This window comes from Uloborus diversus, chromosome 4, assembly GCF_026930045.1.
Source record: "Uloborus diversus isolate 005 chromosome 4, Udiv.v.3.1, whole genome shotgun sequence".
NCBI lineage: Eukaryota > Metazoa > Arthropoda > Arachnida > Araneae > Uloboridae > Uloborus > Uloborus diversus.
In genome coordinates this window covers 163,817,035-163,843,066 of record NC_072734.1, presented here as the reverse complement: position 1 = coordinate 163,843,066, position 26,032 = coordinate 163,817,035, and the positions used below count along the sequence as shown (strand labels likewise).

Below are 26,032 nucleotides of genomic sequence, written 5' to 3'. Positions count from 1 at the left end.
GTAATTCTATCCCCATTCGCTTTCCTTTATTTTTTTCTTCACTTTTATCTTTTGAAACTCTAGACTTCTAGGGATATGTTGAGTGAGGATGTGAATGATACAACAAAAGTACCGATCTCAGTCTTTTTCATTTAAAAACAGCATAACCAATAATCCATCCTAACTACAAGTTCAACACTTGATATTTCGAACGAAAATGAATGGTCTTCGATAAGGTCGCTTCAAAAAGGTTAAAAATCGCCAACTTACGATTTTTTCCTCCTTTTTTTCTTTTTTTTGAAAACAATCATTGTCAAGTGAAAAAGCCTGTTAAAACCTCATCGCAGAATAACCTTTGGGAAAAAAAAAGAGCACACGTACGCAGCTTTTATTTACTTGAAATGCGCACAAATGATTTCATTTAATATCTTATCTTTAGTAATACGCGGGTAAATAACGTTTACACAAAAATATTTATAGGTTGTGTCTAGAAAAATAACTACTTACTAATTTTAATTGAGGAAAACCCATTGAATTTAAGCTGAAACATTTAAAAGCTCACAATATTAGCTACAAACTCTATCTCACGCAAAAACCCACTAATTGGATTGGTATTAAAAATTATAAAGGCAGAGTATCAGAGGGTCGATGTTTTCACCATCAAATATAAAGAAAATTAAATATGTTTCTGAAATGATATAACCGTAACACAGTCCAGTAAAAATGATAGTCACGTAAAAATTGTTTAAAAATTCTAATTTTTTTAATATGTGCCTTTATGCAGAACTCCCGAGTGTTCTCGATGAATGAATACAAAATTTTACTTAATCTCTTTTTAGAGGGTTAAGTGACTCGCTCTCTGCCAATCACAGAAAGAAAAGATATTTTGCTAAGGCAGCAGTAATGAGAAATCAATAGACAACTTTAAGTTGTTCAAGAAGAAACAATATGCGAAAGTATTTATGGTCTTCAAAAAATAAATAAATAAAAAGATTATCTTTTATAAGTTGCTTTGGTCATACCACAACGAAGGAAGTTTTACTTTCGTTTAGGTTAAGTTTTACTTTCATTAGAAAAATGAAAAACTCCTTCTAAATACTTTTAGAGAATTATAATCTATTTATGTATGTGTTTTATTTAAAGACTAGAAAATCGCCCGTCCAGATATGACGGGTAAAATTTGCTTCTCCATTTGAAAGAAATAATTGCCTGTTAGGTGATATTTTTTATAGTTGAAATTTTAATCCTAACTCCAGTGGATGAACTTTGAACTTCAGTCGAGACCAGTTGTTGACCAATTTTTCATGTCTTCATTTCCCTGAAATTACTGTCTTACCAGTAAAACAGTTCAGTTACTGGATCCAGTTCAGCCTTGTCAAAATAAAGCATTTCCCTTCAAATCAAACATTACCAAAAAATATAAACTCATCATACTATGGCACGAGTGTAATTGTTGGTGAGGTCAGAAGTGTTACTCGCGCAGAAAATTCGCCAAATTAACCAAATATTTCTGATCTGTTACTTTTTCTTTATTAGTAAAAATTACATCAGCCGGGGTTTTTTTTTTTTTTTTTTGAAAAATTAATGAGATTGATGATGAAAAGAAGAAGTTTGTTAACAACAAAAAGAACTAATTTTCTAGTAAACAACATTAGTTCTTTAACTTTAATTATCTTTAGATTTCGTTCATAAATATATGTGTTAAAGATGTCATTTCATCGACTGAAAGAACTGTATCAAAGCAATATATTTTCTGCCAAAATGATATCCATATTTATTCTTCCAAAACTTTTAACGTTTTATATTAGTAATTTTTGGTTAAACAAATATTCAAGTTCAGTTTTACATTAGTTAAAACGTGAATTAAGCCTCACCTTAAATTAAATAAGGAGTGTTTAAAAACACAAATAAGAGCTGCATTTCAACTTCGTTCAACTGGTAAACTTGAAGGTTATGCGAATAAAAGGGGGAAAATACTTTTTTTAATTAGAGGTATTGGTTAAAGATGTTTTTAAGGAATATTTGAAGTTTATAGAACGAAAGAACAGCACTTCGCGTCTAGTATATGACGGTGCAATTTTTAGGTTATTGAATGACAAGAAAACTAAGCAATAAATTTACTTCTTTTAATCGTAAATTTCCAGCTAATTAGAGTTCTAAAAATGGCTTTTGTCTGAAATAACTGAATGAGATACCGTAAAAACTTCTATTGATTAAAATCTTTCAATTATGTTCATTTTTAATAGGGTAAGGAAATTAATGATGTAGAATACGTATCATATCTTTAGAAAGTTAATATGCATTCATTATGCACAATATTTTAAGGAAGGTCATATTTATGCTTGGTTTAATTTTAACGTTAACTATTACTTATAAAATCCACTTACAATAAGCCCTTTCAGTCCGCCAAGGCTGAAAGAAATGTCTTATACAGCTTTATTTTATTAAAAAGGTTTGAATAGAATTTTTTTTTGTTCGAAAAATCTTTCCCGGGGTACCTCAGATCAATGTTTCGGTTTTTGATTAATTTTTCTCTCTCTCTCTCTCTGATCAGTTAAAAATCTTGGTATTAGGCTTTACGAAGATATTGAATTATTCATAATACTTCATCAAAGCGACGGATTTGCTTCCAAAACTTCATCAAAAAGAATTTTTGACGTAGAACATGCAAAAGAAAAATTATTTTTATCGGCATTATTTTGTTTCAAGATCATTTTCTGGCGTGCAGGAACTAATAAACGAAGCAATTTTCTACTTCTTCCTACATTTCTTATTATTTTCTCGCGGATCTCTGAGTCAGAATGTTTCATTGACAACGAGGCTTGTTTTTAAAGTAAGGTCCGTTTAGAAATAAAAAAAGAACGAGTATAGATAGAGCAAAGACATTTATTGCACAAAAATCTACCACCCTTACGCTTTATTTTGACATTTCTCCAGTGATTTTCCAAGCATTTGTCATAGCGTGGTACATACCTATTCGTACAAATTTTCCGCCTGTGTAGACGACCATGAGAACTCTTACAGGGCTTTGGCTGGGACGTTTTCGAACATCCTCTGGTCTGCCCCCACCTCGCTCGCAGCAACTTTCATTTGTTTCGGCATCTAAAGTCTTTCCTAGGTGGTCTGTGGCACAATAACAATAATGAGCTCAGAGAACATGTTACCCTATCGTTGACTACAGAGGCGGCAATTTTCTACGAATAGGTATACAAAAACCTGTACCACGCTATGACAAATGCTTGGAAAATCACGGGAGCAGTATTAAAATGTAGCGGAAGGGTGGTAGAATTTTTGCAATAAATATCTTTGCTTTATCTGTTCTCGTTCTTTTTTTATTTCAAAACGGACCTTACTTTAAAAACGTCTCTCGTATAATTGAAGCTATTTGCTACATTTAGCGTTAGTTCTTTTCTTGATGCACCCCATGGTACTTTGCAAAGAGTGCATTGTTTCAATACGTACTATGCCCAATAACGAGTCTCTGCTTCCTCTGAAGTTTTTAAAGTCACATATAACGAAATGCGTCCTACTTTGTCTACATCAACATCCTCATATGTATAATAGCCAAAATCTCTAATCGAAAAACGCACTGACGTCACCAAAAATGAAACTTGTAAGTTATTTGTAATTTGATAATACATTTTGGCAATGCTTGACATGTAGGAAAATGCCTTATTTTGACAGGGCTGAACTGGATACGGTCACTTATTTGTTTTACTGGTAAGACTCATTTTAGGAGAATGAAGAATCGAAAAAGAGGTCAACAATGAACGCTATCTACTGGAGTTATATTAAGCGTTCCTCGACTGGAGTTAGGTTTAAAATTTTAACTATCAAACTATTACCAGACAGGCAATTGCTTCGTTCAAACGAGAAGCAATTTTTACCCGTCATACCTTGACGGGTGATTTTCTAGTGCTATAACTAACCTTCTGTTATAAACATCCTATGCATTATTAATACAGTAACTATTGCAGCACTAAAGGGAAAATTGCATATCCCTTATCCACCAGAGATAATAAGGTCAATAGTGTCAATAATAAGTTGACAAATATCCTACAAATATATTTTGCGGATAACGAAAAATATTTTTTTTCAAAAACTGCAGTCAGAAGTGATCCTAGATCTTAATTTTAGTTGGGAGTAAACATATTTTTAAAAATATTTCTTTATTTTGCCGTATCTGACTTTAACCATCAGTTAACCAATATAGTGCCCAATTTTATTGCATTTTCTTACCTTGATTTTTGCAAGGAATGAAATCTGCAAACCTTGATGTAGAAAATTAGAAAATTTTATTTCTGTTCATTTATTTTTATACCTATGTTATAAAGCTGCAATTCTTATATTTCAGTTTGTGATTTCCCATTTTAAAACACATTCAAAGTAATTTAAAGCCAGCAAACAGAGCTAAACATCTCGTTTGTTTTAAAAACTTTAACGCATTTTCAGCTTTATAAAAACAGTAAATGAATCTTGAAGTGTTACATTTAAGATTAAAAAGAAAATTAATTCTCAAAGTTTATTTATTTTAGTCTGATAGAAAAACATCTTTTAGTATTGTACTATTTTTAACATAGTTAAGTATTTATAAGCGGGTTGAAAGAATATTCTGCATTTGCTAAAATAAAGTTCAATAATTGTTTTTCGCGATACTTTTCCAGCTTTCTCAATTTTTTTAGTTAATTTAAAAAATACATAAATAAGACTTCAAACAAACGTGAGGAATAATTTTAAGCTCTCATCAGAAAGATGTAATCTCGAAATCTAAAATTATCTTAACAAATAAAAGTAAAACTGGATTTAAAGATTTATATGATAAGTGTACTTTTACAAATAATATGAGGCAATAGTTTTTTTTTATGTCTTGCACTTTGTAGAAAATAATAAATAAATATTATCTTAAAGTGCCGTAAACATCAAACAAGTTAGCACTGAAAATAGTATTTGTATTGGAATAAAAAGAAACTTGTACTTTTTATTTTATGTACACTGAGATATTTTTCTAAACACGGAGACACGTCGAGATTTACGGAATTTTGAATGAAGTCTTTTGAATAACTTTATGCTAATTCAACAATTTTTCATTCATTATCCAAAAAACGCTCCAAAAGGACTTTTTGAACTATAAACCAGCCTTATTCAAAGCAAAGTGTATTTATCGCATATATTCATTTATCTTTAACAAAATAAATATTTTCCCCAGCATTTCAAAGAACTTTTTTCCCCTTCTGACATCTCCTCCTTAGTGAAAAGAATGTTTACTTAATTTGACTTTTTTAGAGGTTATCAAATATGCATAATTTTTTCTCGCTTCTGGAAATGAAGATTTATTATACAGGAAAATTGTTCGGAATCCGAGAAATTTTCATGCCGAAAAGGTAATTTATATTAAGATGAAACTGACAAAAGAAGAGGTATTTTGCCTTTACATCCTTAATGAACGCTCAGTTTCTCATTTTTCAATGTTTTTCATTTTGGAATTGATATTGAATTGTTAAATAAACTAGAATGTAATGAACTTTGATTTGGAAATGAAGTTCTTGTGAAGTTGTAGATTGCCATTGATTTTTAATTAACTTTTTGAGCATGATTTGTAGCTTGTGATACGAAATCGAGGTCGATGTTTTCGAAATATCAACGTTTATGTTAAAACATTGCTATTTTAATCATTTATGTTTTAGGATCGATGTTTTTCCTAACATCGATGCTTCTGTGAAAACATCGATATTATCTCCATCGTTGTTTTAGGATCATGTTTTTCCTGAGATAATTTTAGAACACTATCGTTTTGCGTCGATGTTTTTGTTAAAACATCGATATTTTCACCGTTGATGATTAAGTATTGATGTTTTTCCTAGCATCGATGTTGTTAAATCATCAAAATCAATGTTTTGCAGTCGATGTCGTTTTATTAAAACCAAAATACACAATAGCCTCTTTTATTAGGATCATTTTTTTAGAGAATATAAATTTTATTTTCAATAAAAAAGAATTCTAAATTTTTGTAGGAAGAACAAAAGAGCAAATGCTTCAAATATTAGCATTTAATTACTCCTGCGTAGGTCGTACAAAAAATTCTGCTGATCTAAAAAACAACATGGCGGGCTTGGAGCGTCAGTCTGATAACGTTGCAGGTGAAATTAAAATGATTAACTGTTTACGAAAAAGAATGCCTGTCTAATTTTTTTACCAAGAGTCGTTTTTGGCTGTAACAAAAGAAAAGTCGGCTTTTTTAAGAACGTACTTTGCTGGTTATCCACTATTATTCGGATTATCCGAATTTTCGTTGATTCTGATAGCCTTTCGTCCTAGTTAGACCAGATAAACGAGGTTTTGCAGTATCTTGAAAAAATCTGAAAATGTTTACTCTTATGACAAAAACTTCTTGATCGATTAGATATTGGAACATCTTTCACATTGGAAACAGTTTTCTATTGTTAGTTGTCTGCAGAACAATCTTTTTTTTCTTGCACAATACAAACTAGAATATTGAGCTTTACTAAAGCCTAAAGCATCAGCGTTTTTTTTTTTTTTTTAACCGTAGTTTAACTCTTAAGATATGTATGAACCTATAGTATACCCCACTCTCAATAAGTAGTTATTTTAAAAATATTATTTAACTATTAAAAGTATATGCTATTTACCCTATAAGTATATAATACCAGGCTTTGCCCGGTCTACCTTGAAAATAAATACTGTGTCAAGTGACCATATTCAAGAATCAGGCTTAGATAAATAAAAACCACCATCATGCAAAATTTCCCTCCCAAACAATGACGACTGATATTAAAATACTTTTAAGAAATCAAATCGAAAAAGATGGATTTAAAAAGCGTAACCATTGAAACACGAAATAAAATATGTAAAAGGAATTAAAATGCGAAAGAAAATCATTAACAATTTGAATGGAAATGAGATTTTTTGAACTTTTTTGTTTAAAAAAGCTTGTAATTTTTTTTTTCCTTTCTAGATAGAAGATTTTTTCGACCATAGGTCGAGATGGATCTGTAGTAAAAAATATCGCTTTTCCAATGATGTGAAAAAGAAAACTGTGGGGCAATTCCTTCACTTTTTATTGATAGTTATAATGAAGAAAGTATTGCCTAAATTTCAGCTAAGCCTAAACAAATTCGAGCTAAAAACGCAAATAACTCCTAAGGCAATTAAGTTAGAGCATTGAAACAAATTGCGTAGAACGCAGAAAATTCTACCCTTTCCAACGATATGTAATATTAATATATGCAAGAAATTTTTCACCCCCATATTCGGGAATTTATGAGAAAATTGGGCCTAAATTGCAATACAAAAAAAACTACTTGTCGATTTTTTTCCCGAACTGACCTGCAAACCTTTCCGGTGCTGAAAGAAAGATACTGTGAAAATTTCAGCGAAATCGACCTGGTTGTTCTCGAGCTTTTTGCATGCAAACAAACAGACGCTTTTTGGAGACTTCATTTTATGCTCTGTAAAGATACTGTTACTAATGAACAATTCTAGTCACAGTAAGTATGAATAATCTGAATATGTTTTGCATTTCAAATATAATTTGTGCAATTCATCCATATAATTCCGCTAGTAGTAGGTATACTTAGAATAATCCTTTAATTCGATTCGTCTCTTAATATTGATGAAGAAAATATCGTTGTTTTAACAAAAACATCGAAGTTTATATATCCTTTTCTTTTCCCTACATTCTAGCATTGAAACATTTGTTAAAGTTCATTATTCAAGAAAAAAATACATATTAAAAAGCTCGATGTTTCAAAACATTGGTGTTTTGGTGTCAAAGCATTCAAACCATCCATGCTTTAGTTTTGAACAACGAAGTTTTTACATCGATATCTCACTTGTATTTTTGAGTATTTAATTTGGAACGTTAATAATTAATTATGTTTATTATTAGCTATTCGTTGGCAGTTCAAAATTTTTTTAATTAATACATTGATTACTGTGAAATTATTTCTAGCAGTAAAACATTTTTTGGGATTGATTATGAATGAATATATTTAAAAAAATATATATGTTTCAGAACATCGAGGTATCGATACCACTGATATTTTAATTGTAGAATGCCTGCAGCGTGTTGGTGTACACCGCCATCGGAGATGTACTTCAGAAGCTTGGCCCTCTTCTTACCGCCGCCCAACCTGCTTGCAGTGGGTTTGTGCACAACTCCATTTCCTGGAAGTACCAAAGAGATTCCTTAGGGATTTCGCCCCATACTTGCCTTTGAAGCAGCTTAAGTTAGAGCAAGAGTTTTAGTTGACGTTTATGGGACATAAATTAAAATGCAACGCATCAAAAAATACGCTTTACTTAAGCTATTCAAAACACTTGTACTCACCGCGTGGCCTTCCCGTCTACGAATCACTAAGCGAAACAAACTTTTAACCGATATCACAATAAACGGGCTAGTTTTTATCTTAAAATTTAGATCAAAATGAAGACAAAAATCATAGCGTTGCCAAACTGTGCCGAACGTATCAAAAAGAAAATAAAACATTAGCGCAAAAAAGCTTACAATAGTTACGCTTAAGAAAAAAAAACCCTCAACTTGTGTTCCAAATAGACAATATTGCAGTGCAAACTATGAAAAATACATTAAACGTGTCAATGAAATAGCACAAAAACATTGAATAAAGCTAAAATTTACATCAAAAAGCAAAAGTAAAATATCTTATCTCCAAACTAAATAAACCATGTAATTAAAACAAAATGTGTGAGTTAACTGTCCATTAAACTTCCAAATTACAAAATGGCATCAGTAAAGTTAAGGAGAAAAAAAAATTCGCGGAGTAGACCTATATAGTGAGAAAAGTTGGGACGGAATTAAGCCATCGGAGATGATGACACTAAAAATTTGTGGTGGAATTTAGCTTAAATAATCACGATTATGAGCGAGAGAGGGGAAGAACTACTAAGTTCTTCATGCGCATATGACATTTAGGAATGATCAATTGTTTCATCTAGTGAAAACAATAGGAAGAAAATACTGTTTTTTGTGTTCTCCCCAGAACACAAAATTTTTTCCTTAACTTTCCAGGTGCAGAAACGGAAGTATAACAAAGATTTTTTTCAGAAAAGAGAATGAGAAAACTTCTTATCATAAGATTGAAAAACAACTTAGATTGGTGAATCAGCCAAATCATGAAATAATAAATCAATAAACATGAGAACAGGAATCAAAACTGAAAAAAGTCTTGGAGTCTTATATGAGTTTTTTCCCATAATTATGTTTAGTAGAAACTCACATTTTGTGCTTAGAGTTTATAGGCATCACTTTTATGGAGCTCAGATATTAAAAGAAATATCAAGTGAGTTTATTGCCATGTATCACATCTTAAACAGAAAATCTGTGTAAGTGTGGAACACATGGTTTTCCTTTGGGCAGCAAAATATCAAATTCTTCAATTCTTCAAAAACAATTTTGAATATTGTTCTGCTAAAGTCAGTTTATTCTCAAACTTTTTTTTTTTTAATTTCAAATAACCTATTAAAAAAAAATCGAAATTCTTAAACAGTAAACGAACCAATATTTATTTATTTTACTCTTTTTAAAACAATTTCATTGATATTTAATCATGCCTAAAGAAACTACTCTTCCTCATTACCATTTCATAATGAACAAATATGCAAAACGCACCTCAAGTTCTACTAGCTCTTCTCTTTCTTTCTTTGGGCGTTCGTGCTAAACAACTTTATTCCCAGTAGAAGTTGTTTTTTATTGTTTTTGCAGACCTTAAATAAAATTTTCATGTATCTAGTCTAAATATTTACAAATCTGATTTTTTTCAAAAATGATTATTAAAAAAATAGTTGACGAACTACTTTTAAGAAAAATGAAATATGCTTTTTTACTAAAAATTTTCATGTAAAACATATAAAAAATTAATTCTAAAGGGAATATAATACGAATGTTTCTTAATTGTTGTTTTACGAAGTTGAATTACTATACAAGACTAATAAAATATGTTCTTAATTATACGTTCCTCATTGTTGATTATTAACTTTATTAAATATGTTCTTACAGAATATTTCAGTATATCATTCTCAGAATCGTTTTTTAAAAAATCAATCTGCTTCTGGCTAGGTTTAGCTTTTTTTCCTTATAAAAAATGTAACAAACTACCAATGACCACAAATAAAGGCAAATATTCAAGGTAAAAATAAAAGTTAACACTTCTACCATATCTCATAAAAAGTAAAATTCGAAAAGAATTCAAATGTGTCTTTTGGTATGCAGCTACGATCTTTAAAATAGGGCGATTTTCTTTACTTCCATAAAATTAATTACAAATAAATTCATTATTCAGTATTCATATCAGGTGCTTCTGATGCATCAATATTCAAAGTAATGCGCATATTCTACATTATTGAGACAGAATTCAGTTCATTCTGAACTTAACTTCTCCATTCCGAGTCATTGGGAATGTTAGAGTAAATTGCATATTGCATATTTTGTCACATGCATTTAAATTTTCATCATTACAATCCGAGAATGGCTGTTCGAAAGTTATATATCTATTTCTGCATTGGTGTAAGCGCGTGCATATATTTAATTTAAAAAAAAAACAAAAGAAAACGTGATGCAAAAGGACCGAGAAGGATTGCCATTTTAGATGTCTTACCTGTAAGCCAGGTATGCCCACAGGAGAGGGGAGTATGGCACAAGTTGCGGCATCAAGATTTTTGCGGGGAATTTTCAATTTTTACGAATTAATTTATTAATCGTTTTTTAATTTAAACTATTCATTTTATTTTATTTTCGTTTTATTTACTTCATTATTTTGTGTGTATGTAAATGGTGTAGCACAGAACTTTTCTAACAAAATAATAATAATTAAAAATAAATACACAGTTTTAAAAGTATTTTTTTTTAATTAATAAAATTAAAAAAGGCTGAAAAAATTTAAAAAAGGGGCAAAAGAGTTGAGAAAATGCGGGGGGGGGGGGGGATTGAATTGCACCAATTGAGTTTGGGAGGGGCACCCTTGCTGTAGGCTGTATAGAACAAATTCAATAAAAATATGAGAAATATATATATAGCTTGGCCAGCATAAAAAGCAAGATTTTCATCAAGATATATATATTATTAATTATTGAAGATTTAACTGTACATAAAATTGGATAAAAAGCGATAACACTTCCTCTTAAACATTGTGGCAGAAAATGGTTGCTAAAGCCAGTGTTTCTTTGATGTTTCTTACTTGGCTTTATTCGAGCTCAGAATAGCGAATGAAATTGGGTGTTAATAAAATTGGTTAAAGTTTATGAACCCACAAATAAGACGCAACACAGGATAAAAAAACCTCACAAATATTTACACATTACAAAATATATCTACAAGCATATGCTTGGTGCTGAAGAAAAATACATATCTTCAAATATGTATTGTTCAATGCATTTTTCTTCCTGCAAGGTTGAATAATCTCCGGTGATATTTTAATTATGTCAAAAATGTACCTGTAAATGTAAAAGTACCTGCACTGTGTAATTAACAACATTTCTGCCACTCGTTTTATATTTTCCTGTTGTTTCAAAAACTACTCCATTTTTTTCTCGAATTTCAAACTAGAAAATTAATTTCGAAGCATAGTTAAAACTAGTTTAATAATTCTATTACCATAAGTTTCGTCTTTAACAATTCTAAATAAAATAAATCACAAGGATGCTTTGAGAATTCCAAATAAATGTTAATTTTTAAATGAATCGCTAAATCTAAATTATTCTCGTGTTAGTTCAATCTCGAATTGAAAAAAAATAATCCACTTATTTAACGTGTCATTAAATATTTTATGAAAGTTAAAATTCTAATTTATAATCTGAGTGCTTTTATCGTACTTCCTAAGTTGAACAGTAGAATAAAAACCGAGCTCTAATACTTCAAAAGGTAATGTGCAGCCAGCATACTAAATGGCTTATCTGCAAATACCCTAGAATGATTTCCAGTTGAGTTAATTCAGAATATCTAAATAAATGTTTTATTAAATGCCTTCGAATAATGAAGTAGTCGAGTGAAGGACTAGAAACTGCAATGTCATTAAAAATATGCATATTAACATCATATAACAATAAAAAAAATCTTTATTTTATTCGGTTTTATGATAAAACTCAAAATGTTTTAATGTCTTTTGTCAAGATTAAAAAGCAAACTCAGTGACATGTGGAGTTTAATCTCTCTAAAAGTATTAATTTTGAATATATCCTGAAGGAAAATGCATATTTGTTGTTCATTAAAAATAATTAGTGGAGTTACTGTTTTAGAAGTGCTTTTTTTTTATGGCTTGAGAAAAGGGTGGATCCGCTTCTAGTTTTGGAAAGGGTCATTTCTAGAAAAAGAAGGGGTCACGAGTGTCGTTTGTTGGGCTTAGGAGATCTGGAGCGAAGTTTTCGAAACAGAAGTTCCAAAAAAATGTGGTTTTAGGCTATCTTTGGTGACTTAGAAGAGGTGACTTCTTCATGACTCTTCTGAATCTGCCTGGGCATGTTTAAGAATGTTAAGGATGTACGCAATAAAAATCTTACTTGAAAATATTTCCATCACTTCCTTCCTATTATGACTGCTATTAATTTTAAAAGTAAAAGCAGCTATAAAAATAGCTTCAGCAGCATAATTTTTTTAATGCAGTGAATAGGGACCTTATAGAACATGTCTCACGTAGAAAATAACTGAAAATAACCTTACAAGATAAATAGAAATTCCTTTTTAAAACAAAATCAAGGCATGACAGCTACTTGAAATCTCACCAAACCTTCGGTAATCTGATTTAGAAAATACACTTGTCAACATTTTTAAATATTTTATTTACATACTAGTAGTACCCGCACGGCTTTGCCCGTAGTAGAAAATTAAAAAGGGTCATTTGGTTTGCCTGTATATTTACAAATAATGGTGATGAATTTCTCCCCAATTTGCTATGTTAATTTGCTCGCCCATAGTCGCATATGGTAGTTTCCTCGTCCCCGTTGTGGTAATTTGCGTTAACAAATCACCACGTGATGGTGATTTGTTCGTCCACGTTACGATAATTTGCTCTGTAAAATGTTCTTAAAATATGAATAGAAAAAGAACAAAATCAAACTTTTGAAAAATCGCTTCGTGGTTAGTCTCTCCTATGCTACGAACTACTTTTGTGCAAACTTTCATGATAATCGGCCGAACGGTTTAGATGCTATCCGCGTAACAGACATCCAGAGTTCCAAACATAGACTTTCAACTTTATTATTAGTAAAGATATGAACTTATTTTACACAGGCTAAACTTTTAATACGTATAACCATTATCTTTCGAAGTCTGTCAATACGCGAACTTGCTTGTGGTAAATTGGTTCAAAATCGCTTTTGTCAATGGAAGAATTTTCACTCGTATTATTGATAACTTCGTCAATTATGTTCCAATTAGAATGAAATTTTCGTATAGCAAAAAATAAATCGCACTCATAAAATATCGCACAAAAACAAGTTTGAGCGTTTGTTATTTTCTTACTGTTTTTATATAAAGTTGTAGACTAAAAACTTTTGAATAATCGCCAAACTAAAATTTATTTTTTTTAAAGTTAATTCTATTGCGTTTTCAGATGATATCTATTAATTGCATTTTATTCGTTTAAATGTTTTTCTTATGTTCGCGATAATGCTTCTTTAAATCCAAGTCATTCGTTGTGCTTTCAGCACTTAAAAAATCATGAAAATGAAAACGTTATCAATTTTATGCGTTTTCAAATAACCACTTATTAATTGCAATATATTCGCTTAAATGCTGTTTTTATGTTCGTAATAATGCTTCTTCGTTTAACTGAAGTCATTTGTTGTGCTTTCACCTTCAGAAAAAAAATCATAGAAATGAAAACGTTATCATTTTGATGCGTTTTCGAATGACATTTGAGGCAGTGAGGAGCAAAGGGATGCAAGTGGCAAAATTAAAAATTTGGAGATAGCCAGTACAAATAGTAAGAGAACCTCTCCTCTGTCCTGGGGCAAGAGATAGTACTAGTAGCCCTGGTAGGTGCTGCTGTACCGCATGGTTTAGAAAAAAAATCAATGAAAGCCTACCTAGGAACGTAATCTTTATACGCGTTTTACTCGAAACTTGAAAATGTTCACTTGCATCCCTTTGCTTCTCACTGCCTCGTTTGTTAGTTAAAATTTATTCACTTAAATGTTTTTCTTCTGTTCCCGATAATGCTTCTTCGTTAAATTAAGGTCATTCTTTTTTTAGTTTAATCATTTAAAAAAAATTTAAATAAAACGTTATCATTTTCATGTGTTTTCGAATAACATTTATTAATTGAAATTTATACACTTAAATGCTTTCCTTCTGTTCACGATAATACTTCTTCGTTAAATTAAAGTCATTCCTTTTACTTTAACCATAAAAAAAACATTTAAATGAAAGCGTTATCTTGTTCATGCGTTTTCGAATGACATTTATTACTTGTAATTTATTCACTGAAATAATTTTCTAAAGTTCACAATAAGGATTCTTTGTTAACTTAAAGTCATTCGTTATACTTTTACCATTAAAAAAGCATCGTTATAGTGAAAACGTCCTTATTTTCCCGTGTTTTCAAATGACATTTGACAATAGCAGTTTATGTATTTAAATGTTTTTCGTATGTTTACAATAATGCTTCTTCGTTACACTAAAGTCAATAGTTGAACTTCAACTATTTAAAAAAAATCTCATAATTGAAAACTAGTTTTCTGAATAAAACTTCAAAAAATGCTGAGAGACTTCACTACGTACTTCAGTTTTTATTAAGAAGACTGTTTCTTACTTCTCGTTATAAAAATAAAAAAATTCATTTGTTTCAACAGAATTTCACTCTTCAAATTTTATGTTCTATAGTAAAAATTGTGTTTGAAAACTATGAGTTGCGTAGTCCAAAACTGCATTACATGTAAATTGGAAAACTGTGCAGACTGACAGATTTCATAACACCAGAATGGAATTTTCAATGAAAAAGTTCAGTTATACAATGAATATTCTGCTCCTTCAAACCTTCGTAGTTACTAAGAAAATAACTGCAGGTCCAATAGCCTGGGAAATGGTAATGAAATATGTAAAACTTTAGTTAGACTATAGTAAATAAATAAATTATGAGTAGTGAATAAACAGAGTTACAGACTTTTATCGACGGAATAGTTACATACAGAAACAATAGAAAAATATTTTTTGGGAACATTTAAATATGCGTTATTCAGCTCTTTAAAAGCTGGAACAATCGAAGTCTAAAATATAAGTAAATAACTTTGTGCGACAAAGTGAAAAACAATATTACGCCATTTAACCGCGCAAGGTAAAGAAAACTTCTTACATTTGTTTCGAGATTACAAGAAGCCCTTTTTTAATGCAAAAGAGGTAAGCTTGTGGAGTACTTTTATCGGATATATTTTCATCCCAGAAATCACGCCTTTGGCATTGATCATTTACAGTCGGCTCGCGCTACAAAAAGGCTATAACGCGAGTTTTTCTACGAGTAACGAATGTTAGAGCTAACGCAAATTTTTCGCCCACAACACGAAAGTTTTCGGAAGAATAACTTCGGCAGATAGAGTCGAATCAATTTATAATTTTTTTCTTCTTCCTATTTTTAACCGACTACGCGTGCGCGACGCAAAGGAGGGTAATGTGTTTATAAGTCTATGTATGTATGTCTGTTCCTATGTGGCGTTCAAGGGGCTAAACGCCTTGACCAATTTTGGTAATTCTAACGTCAATCGATTTGTCTTAACCTTGTGAGTGTCACTAAACACATGAAAGGAACTAAACTCACCATATCAACAACCAGTTGCCATATTTTGTCAGTCCGGGAAAGTCGCACGTTGGGTGTTGCATACTGTGTCGCACGCTACCTGCGTGCGACAAATGCAGGTAGTTTTCGCTGCCTGGATTTTTTTGTTCACGAAGTCTACTAATTGGGGTCAAAGTGGTCGAGTGGTCTAAGCGATTGCTTCTCCTGCTTGAGGCGGTGGGTCAAGACAACCTCACTCCGGATGTACTTTCCCCTCTTTCTGAAGTAAATTCTTTCATGTGTTCTTTATATGTATTCTGTACTGTAGTAAAAATTATATTATGCGTAACAAAGGCCAGACACTCAGATTGTAGTCCTCATCAAAATAAACCCGTGCAATAAGCACCAAAAGAAAGAAAAAGTCTACTAATTCGACTTTCATCTCTAACATGTTGCATTTGTTTTTGCCTTGATTTAAGGGACTGAGTTTCGCGACGTGTACTTTCTCGAGAGGCTTTTTTAGTTTTGCTAGAAAGACTTGACTGACGACGTTTCCGATTTCGCGTCATCATGAGTTATACAGGCTGTTTATATAGCTGTGCTGTGGTTGACTTAAGTTCGCGTATTTTTGCCGAAGGCAAAGGTCAAGCACATGTAGCTTTAAGCCGAGTTAGGTATCTAGAGGGATTAATTATCAGTAGTTTAGACCACCGCAAGTTACTTAATAAACTTCACGATATAAACGCTCTCAATAAAATGACAATATTGCGAAATTTTCCGTCTTATAATCATTAAAACTAAGTCAACGAAAATTAACTAAAATGTAAAATAAAAAATAACTATTAAATAAAAACAAAAAACCCGACTGCGTAAAAATCAAAAAAACTAAAAAGAAAAATGTATAAGCCCTGTAGTTTAGAATGTTATTAAGTACTACTGAATAACTACACCGTTGAAATAGTTTAATAACCGTACACAGATAAGACAAATCATAAATTCAAAAGCAGAATAGAAGGATCAACAGTCGGGGCTCATTCAAATTTTACGGGGTTCCTTGAATCAGAAAGGAATGGGCCTCGACTGTTGATGCTTCTATTCTGCTTTTGAATTTATGATTGGTCTTATCTGTGTACGGTTATAAAACTATTTCAACGGTGTTGTTATTCAGTAGTATTTAATAACATTCTAAACTAAAGGGCTTATACATTTTTCTTTTTAGTTTTTACGCAGTCGGGTTTTTTGTTTTCATTTAATAGTTATTTTTTCTGATGAGTTTCTTGATTTTCTTCATTTTTCAGTTATAAATATAATTACTGTATCTATTGCACAGAACTAATTATAATGCAGAGTTTTATCATTACTACATACTGTACGTACCGTGCTGTTTTATTTCATTCTTTATCTCTCTCCCTTACATGTGTGCAATAAATAAATAATATTCTGTCTTTAAACTTAAGTTAATATTTTGACATGAAAAATATCAGTTTAATTTGATAAAAGCATAGGAGGTCTTATGTTCAAAAACAGTTAGACTTCTCGAACCTGCAATACTTTTGTCCAGTAATGTATTTGAGAGGCTGCCATAGGGTAAACAATAAGTCACAAATTTTGAGGTTTAAGTTTTTTTGCGGAAAAAACAGTAAATTCTCAATCCAATTCCATAGAATAAACAGTAAACCAATCGGCAAAACGATTTAGTGCCCACGACCAAAGGAAAATGTCTGTTGCATGTAGTCTACGATACTTGGCTTTAACTTATTTGTTCCCCATGTAAAATTTACTTTTTGTGACTTACTACACTGTCAAAACTACGGGTGCCTTTGACTAACTATTTGGCTCCCTGGGGTGAAAACACCGGGCCTCAGGGTGCAGTAGAGGCTAGGAAGTGTGATCAAGGTGAATGACGCTAATAAATGTGAAAACGGACCTCCTAAATGCATGGGTGAAACGCTGGCGCATGCGCTCTCCGCTCTGACATCATTCAACCACAATCAATGGCGGACGCAAGAATAACTACGCACATGCACTTTCCCATTGAATGAAGTACGAAATTGGATTAAAACTTATAAGTTTCTGCGATTTACTCTTCAAAGTTTCGCGTAAGTACATGCATTTGATCATAGTGTAGCTTTTAAGGCTTTCGAACATATTTAAAATTGTTTCAAAGGTACGTTGATTCTTCAGTTAGCCGTTATATACATTTGCTATTCCTATCATGCATAAATTTTACCTAAAAATAGCTATCAGCACCGGATAAGTAACATTTAATAATCAAAACGCTTAAATTAGATGATATTTGAAAAGTTATTTCAACTATTAATTTTGACTATGTGGTTTTACTTGCTTGTATTATCAACAATCTTGTGGATTTTTAACTAAGAAATTCATTGTTAGCAATGTGATGCACTCAGCAAGTGAACGGAAACTCTAATTACGATGATGCAAATAGCAAAAACATGAAAGCACGAAAAAAAAAAAAGGAAAGCGGATTGAGAAAAAGAAATTTCTTCTGCGTCTCGATTTTTTTTTTTTTTAATTTATTATCTCGTGTCTAAGTTAACTAGCTTTCCTCGGCGTTATTGCTTAAAGCGATTGACTGAACTTTTTTCGTCACTCTAGTAATAGTAAGAATGAATAACTCCTTAGAATTTGTTTTGGCTTTTAATTTATCGAAAGACTTTTGTTCTTTTATATTCTTTACGGATATTCAAATGTCGAATCATATATACGTACGTACTAATATGGTGCTCTTTGATTAAAATTTCGAACGTGATGAAAGGTTTTATTTTTCCATGATTGCAACATAATTGAATATTTATTGTTCGTGTAAATGATTTACAAATAGTACCTACGTTCTTCATTTTCGGTACGATCGTGCTGCAGTAAATGTCAATAACATATTAAAATTACTGAGTAATCCAAGTGGATGTACGAAAATTAGTGCACGGCAGACAAATTTAAGTCATGAACACTTCTAAACTATGTTCGAAAGTTGAAATGTGATCAAATGCCTTAAAGTACAAGTTTTAATCATTTTCAGAACTATTCAATGTGGAAAATGTACCAAGACTTAGCTTTTTATAACTCAAAACAATAAATAATAATGTATACAATTGTTTACGGAAATGCACACAAAACCGAGGGGGGGGGGTGCTCAGCAACAGAAAACAGAGGGTGCCAATGTTCTGCTATAGGGTTCCGTTTTTCACCGCGGTGCACGCTGGGTGAAGGGTGCCGGTTTTTCGCCCGTGTTAAGGGTGCAATTTCGGCACCGTAAAGAGTGCCGCTGGTGAACAAGCTTTTCACCCTCGAAAAGTGCCAAATGCAACCTGTAGTTTTAACAGTGTATCCTCCCCATATGTTGTAAACTGTTGTCACTGTCTTCCCCATATGTACTACCCTCATTTGTGGTAAAAATCAAAGTCTACTTATGATAGGATAATTATATGCTTTTTTTTCTTCTTTCTTTGCAGATTCTATTGGGATCTCCTGATGCTTCTAGTGTTAGTGACGAATTTGATTGTGCTTCCGGTAGCGATTTCCTTCTTCAACGACGATCTATCAGCTCGGTGGATTGCCTTCAATTGTCTCTCTGATACTCTCTTCCTACTTGACATCGTAGTAAACTTCAGAACGGGTGAGCACCTTATCTCTAATTTGTTTGACAATTTTGCATAGGAAGGAGGCTGTTTCAAATTGTGTACAGCATCCAGAAGCGATGCAATTAGAAAACCAAAACAAATATTTCCCCTGCACCTCTCAAAATTGCAATCAGCATATTGCGTAAAAAACAAGAGCTTTCATATTTCAAAGAAAAGCTATTTAATATGAAATGTATATGTATATATCAAAGACACTGAAGGGTTTTCGCCTAATAATGCATCAGTTTAAAGTACGCAGTAATAAAACAGTAAAAAAAAAAAATAATTTTTTTCCCTAAATATATAACTCTGCTCACTGTCAGATTTTAAAGCTTTGCAGCATGCTCGCATCAGTGAAGAGACAAGAAAATTTTTTTATAAAGGCATATACTACCACATGTATATAGCACAAATAATATTTTATTGCGTAAAGGCATCAGTTAATATATTTTGAATTGCTTCTGAATTTTATACAGAGTATAATAATGTATTTAAAAACTATTTTAAACTTAATTTTTTAAGTAAGATACTATGTATCCTTTTGTTTAATGTAAATGTTCTACAATATTTAATTGCTGACCAACTATTTGGTAACAAAAAGAAAGTAGAAAAACTCAAAAATATAACCATTCTTGTATGCACCCATAAGTGTAATAGTTTATTTGAAACAAATTCAGGGGTTAGACAGAGAATAGTGACCTAATTTGTCCAACTGTTAATGCATTAAATGAGTTGAAATTTTCAAATTATTTGACCTATACAATTTAATTATAGCGTGCCAAGTTAACATGATCTTAGGTGATACCGCTTCTTACGAAAATTGAAATTATTCACTAGACTAATTTTTCTGACAATCAAAAAACAAATTGCCTAGCCTTTTTTCTACGGATAATAAATAGACCATAATTGATCATATAATATCGTACCTACACTCCGACTTTCTAATAAATAACCTAATAAATTATTATACACGATGAAAGTAATCATGGTATGTGCAGTTTTAATTATCAAGTAAGAGCTCGTTAATGCATCTTCAGTCACTGATCATGTATCTTTGTACTCGAAGATTTTTAATTAGCTGATTTACATACTCAAAGCATCCCTTAAATAGCTCTAAAGAATATCTAACCATATTTAAGGATGGATAATTAACAAAAGAATGTGTGCTATGCTCTCCGACTGTATAATCATTATTGGGAGCATCCACACTTGAAATAGTTCATTTAAAACTAATTTTTGCCTCAACGAAGACACAGTTTTCAGTCACGAAACTATTCACTTTTAATTCTGTTGAGCTGTCATTGAGTTTAAGTTGAGTACAGTCATTCAAGGAAACTTTGTACCACAATTTTTCTGTTTTTTAACTACACTGTAAGAAAATTCTGAAACGTACTGAAGAATGTTTATCAACGGTTCAGAATTTTACTGGCTTTCGTCAACTTCCTGTAAAAAACAAGTATATTTTTGAACAATCTCCTGAATTGTTACAAATTGCCAGAATACAACTTCTCCCTGTTGTGAAAAATATATTTAGCTACTAGTGCGAAGATACTCATTTTCATTACTAAATGTTTCGTCTTCGGTTCTCTTACGACCTTGACAGATTGACTTGCAGTAGCTTTGCAACAATTGCAGGCAAAAGAGCTGTATGGTATTTGCTAGCAATTATTCCTTAGCTTCTGCAACATTTGCTGGAATGATTTAAGGGCTTTCCTGGTAAACCAGGAAGATATCATGCTGTTGCTGTAAACATATTTGAGTTTGCTTGGAAGGTTGATGATTTATTCCAGAAACGCGCTTGGCTGTTACTGAGAAGGTTTCTAAGTTTGTCAGAAAGATGACAGGATAATTTCTGGATTAACTTATATCATGTTACTTTTCTGCATTTTGCCAGATATGTTACTAGCAAAAATTAGGCACACTAGCTATCCATTATTTTCCAGGAACATTTTTTTTTTCTTTTTACAGTGTACCCCACTCCTTCTTTCATTCGGAAAATGCATCGCTTGGCGTAAAACGAAAGAAAAAATCTTAAATTGTTGTATATTTATCCAATGTTAAGAAAAAAACAATTGCATAAGCCTTTTGAAATGAATAGTTTGCCTATCTCAAAGTTAACGTTACATTTAGAATAGCTCGCGAGAAATGTGTCGAAAAATAAATTAGTTGAATAAAAAATACTATAACTCAATTTTAAATCCTAAATATATGCTTTATAAGCATTTTATATATCCTCATTTGGGCTCGATGCCATTCCGAACTTAATATAAATTTTTTATATTACATAAATATTAAAAATTGGAAGAGTCGAAGAAGAAAATCATCAATATTTAGAAGAGGAAAAGGCGTAGTATTACTTATGCAAGAAATAAAATTGCAAATAAAACAGTTTTTATTTACTAATTTAAAAACGAGACCTTTTTTTGCACAATTATATTGATAAAGATGATAAAAAATGAGAGGCTTAAACGTAAACATGTAAAATATTTAAAGTTGAAGTAATTTGCCATAAAGTTCAACGTGGCGTATAGAAGAATATTTATGACTTGCTGAGTGAACATTAATGTGGCTGCGGTAGAATTTTTTATGAGAGTTTAAGAAATCTTTTGGTTGAATTTTCAGTACTGAAGCGGAGTAAAGAAACAACAATTTGGAAAGTAAAAGTCAAACGTTTTAGCTAATGCTAGTTGGTTTGTGTAATAAGGACATTTTATGAAATATCTTTAAAGTAAAAACTTTCATCTGATGTATCCAATGTTAGTGGGATCCGGAAATATGACTACACCCCTCACCTTCTTCCTTATTTCCAACGTTATTAAGGTTCAACGTTTGTTAAACTCAGCTACCTTGAAGTCTTAAGAGACATAAACATCCACAGGGCACCATCCAAGTCTTAACACAGCTGAATACACTTCATGTTCTCGCAGAGGTTTTTGGGAGTTTCAGGGATTCGAAAATATTTTGCCGCAAAATATCAGAAAGAATATGCCACAGAATTTAGCTTTGTTACGACATGGGTGGTGTTCTACCGATGTTTAAAACTCTTTAGATTTCAAGGTAACTGCGAATGAGAAACGACCTAATACACTACTATTTTAATCAGCAAGTTTATAAAAAAAAAAGCGCTCTAAAGCAAGCGTGGCTCTGGAGCAATAAGAATAAGTATCTCTCAGCTTCGATGAAATGACATCTGCCTTCAGTTTAGTTCTTCCCTATTCTAGTCCAAAACCAAGACGAAACTGCAGTCTCTGAATATGACAACTGCGCTATCTGTATATTGCATTACCGTTTTTTAATCCCATCATAATCTTTACTAATAATAAAGCTCAAAGTTTGTCTGGATATCCGGATATCTGTCCAGATCTCTGTCGGGATATCTCTCTGTGACGTGCAACCGTTCTGCTGATTTTCATGAAATTTGATCCAAAATTAGTTTGTAGCGTGTAGGTGTGCACCTAGCAGCGATTTTTCAAAAATTCGATTTTGTTCCTTTTCAGTTCCAATTTTAAGAACATTTTACCGTGCAAATTATCATAACATGGACAATTAAATTACCTAATTTTCATAACGTGGAAGCGTAACATGGATGAGCAAATGAACGTAGCAAACTGGCGAGAAATTCATCATCCATAATTTGTAAATATACAGGCGAAACAAATGCCCTTTTTAATTTTCTACTACGGGCATAGCCGTGCGGGTACCGCTAGTGTGTAAAATAAAGGACGAAGACGCGCTTTTAACCAGACCATTCTATTTTTCTGTTTTAAGCTCTTAATTCTTTTTGCAAAGAAAAAGGTTTTAAAATTGTAGCTGTCTCCAAAACAAATATTGCAAAAACATATTGATTAGTAACGTTTCCTTTTCTTAACAGGTATAATGCAACAGGATAACTCCGAACAAGTGATTCTAGACCCGAAAGAGATAGCCCGGACCTACATCCGGACGTGGTTTTTCCTGGACTTGCTGAGCTCCATTCCTTTCGACTACATTTTCCTCATCTTCAATCAGGGATACGGGGACAACTATCAACTATTACACGCAGGAAGAGCGCTAAGAATATTGCGGTTTGCGAAAATGCTCTCTCTCCTAAGGTTGCTCAGGTTATCAAGGCTGGTGAGATACGTCAGTCAATGGGAAGAAGTCTATGTGAGTATACAAACAAATATTTATCAATATTTTTCTTTTCAAGCTTTAAATACTTTTCAACTATGAATCGAAGTTAATAAGCCCGAATCGTACAGTTTTTCCCCCTTTCTTTGTGTGACTTAGTATAACCTTGGAGCTGGAAAGAGTCAATGGAGGGAACAAGTCCAATCATTGGCTTAGCAAGAGCTGAGGCAAGGACCCCAAGTCACGTGACTCATAAAGTACGAATAGTTTTCACGTTTTGCGTGAAACAAGAGAAAGAAGCCCCATTTCTTCCAATGCTTTGTTTCAAAATCTATCACGTGACTAGGGGTCTTTGCTTCACGAATGAAAATCTTTATTCCCTTCATTTTATCTCTTCTCAATAAGTACTGTGACCATCGATTACATGGAAAGGCTAATATCCGGTTTATAGGTGGAAATGGACGTATCTGTTAGTTTATAGGGCTGTTAGTTGGTTTGTTACAGATGTGCACTTTTGCCTCTCTATTATTTGGCCTTAGTTTTCTAAAAAAAAAAAAAAATACTCTCTCTCAGTCAACATTTTAAATCTAAAATACATTCGATTTATATTCTCTTGGCAAAAATTAATTGATGTGTTTATTCACAACAAAGTTTTGAGCTTACCATTTTGCTTTTACGTTCCTGAACGAAATGAAAATATTTTCTTTTCTTTTTGTTGTTTCCATGGAACCTATTTTTGTTTTTCCTTATTTTATTTTAGAGAATGCAATAAATGAATAAGGCACTAGTGACATTATAAAACGCGTGCATCGAAATCCCATGGTTATTTTCCCTTCTCCCCTGCTAGATTCCTTCAGATGGAATACTCTTTAATTGGCAGATTGCCAAATTACATACAATCCGCGGTCAAACAGTATAACAGCACTTCAAGCTACTTTTCAACCACCGATATGATGGAATGGCAACGGATTTGTTAATAAGCAGAAAAGGATGCATCTATTAATTTGAAGGGATGCCGATTTCTCGAATTTGAATCAGGGACACATCGATGAAAGCGATTTAAAATTTTCTCGCTTAGTTTCTTTTTCACCTGGTAGACCCATTTGAATAGAAACACTTCATTAAGCTGATTTTACGTTTCCGTGGGAAATGTAGTGGGATAGTAATGTGTTGATTAATATACACCACGCGTTCTATCAGCAAGTTGAATCACTACCTTCGTGCTGAAAAAGTTTTTAAAAAAAATGAAAACGATAAATTGCACAAATTGCAACTTACTGCACACACGTGTTTCGGGGTTAGAAAGAACTCCTTTTTCAATGCAAAAATGAGTGATCTTACGGATGAAAAAATATCTGACAAATAGTGTGAACGAAAAGGAAAAAATCCCGAAACACGTGTCAGCTGTAATCTGCAATTTGTGCAATTTAACGATTTTCTTTTTACATTCTTTATTGTTCAATTTAAAGAAATTGCGCTTAACACCACGATATTTTATAAAAATTCAAGCATTTTTCCTAAAATACCGTATTTTGTAGTAAGTGCTGTAAACAATACTTATATATGACGCCGTACATTCAAGCATTTATTTGAATTTGAATTTAAGCGCATGCCGTCGAGTTTTTAAAAAAAAGTGAAACACCGATTATAAGTTTTTGAAGAGACTGTATGAAAGTCGTATAATAGGTACACGTTAATATGTACTGAACTCTACAGGAATTAATTTATAAAACGTATGAATGACAAAAACGTATAAATGAGATGGACTTTATTATGTACTTATATGACAGATTTATGCTGGAGCGTAAAACGTTTACCATATCTTCTATTCACCTATTGTGAAACAGAGGCCATGGCTATTATAACGTAGCCATTGTTCGCGGGAAAAACTGTCTTTAATTACTGAAAATGTGCTGCAAGATTAGCAAGGAAAATAACTTTCCTAGCGTAATATCTGTTTAATAGTTGTAGACAAAATTGAACAAACTATAAATTTGAGATTGCAAATTATTTTAAACATACTATAATTAACTAAATTTTAAACATAATTCCCACATTTAAAGTAATAGAAAAACATGGAGCAAAATTCACATTTATTATTTCGTCCTGCAGCTACTTCTCCAAACAATCGTGAGCCTTGCAATGAGACGATACATTATGGGTCCAGTAACTAGCACTAATATACAAACCACACACACAAGCACGCATGAGCGCGAGCCCGCAGTCAAACAAATACGAAAAATACAACAAAATTGATATGATATTGGAACGTGTGTAAATATTAAATAACCAAAATGTAATAAAACAATGCATATCATTTATGAACAGTTCAAGTTGTAAAGTAAGACAAACAACGTTAGAAAAAGCACAAATTTGCCAATTACAGCATGCTGTAATTGGCAAATTTGTGCTTTTTCTAACGGTGTTTGTCTTACTTTACTGTTCAGCACAAAGGTATTTATTTATCTTAGTTCAAGTTGTGTTTGTCTGTTTAGAACACCTTCAAAAACATCATTGGTATTAAAAAAAAAGAAAGAAAAAGACTTAACGTTTTTACGGACTAAC

The 26,032-nt window shown here is 32.0% G+C and overlaps 1 protein-coding gene across 1 annotated transcript in view; it reads left to right on the top strand.

The window, feature by feature from the left end:
• Positions 1 to 26,032, top strand: part of LOC129220966 (potassium/sodium hyperpolarization-activated cyclic nucleotide-gated channel 2-like) — a 130,857-nt gene that overhangs the window by 41,884 nt on the left and 62,941 nt on the right. The window contains exons 2-3 of the mRNA XM_054855401.1: positions 19,190 to 19,353; positions 23,229 to 23,503. Of these exons, the coding sequence (XP_054711376.1) occupies positions 19,190 to 19,353; positions 23,229 to 23,503 (439 nt within the window). The remainder of the gene's footprint in view (positions 1 to 19,189; positions 19,354 to 23,228; positions 23,504 to 26,032) is intronic.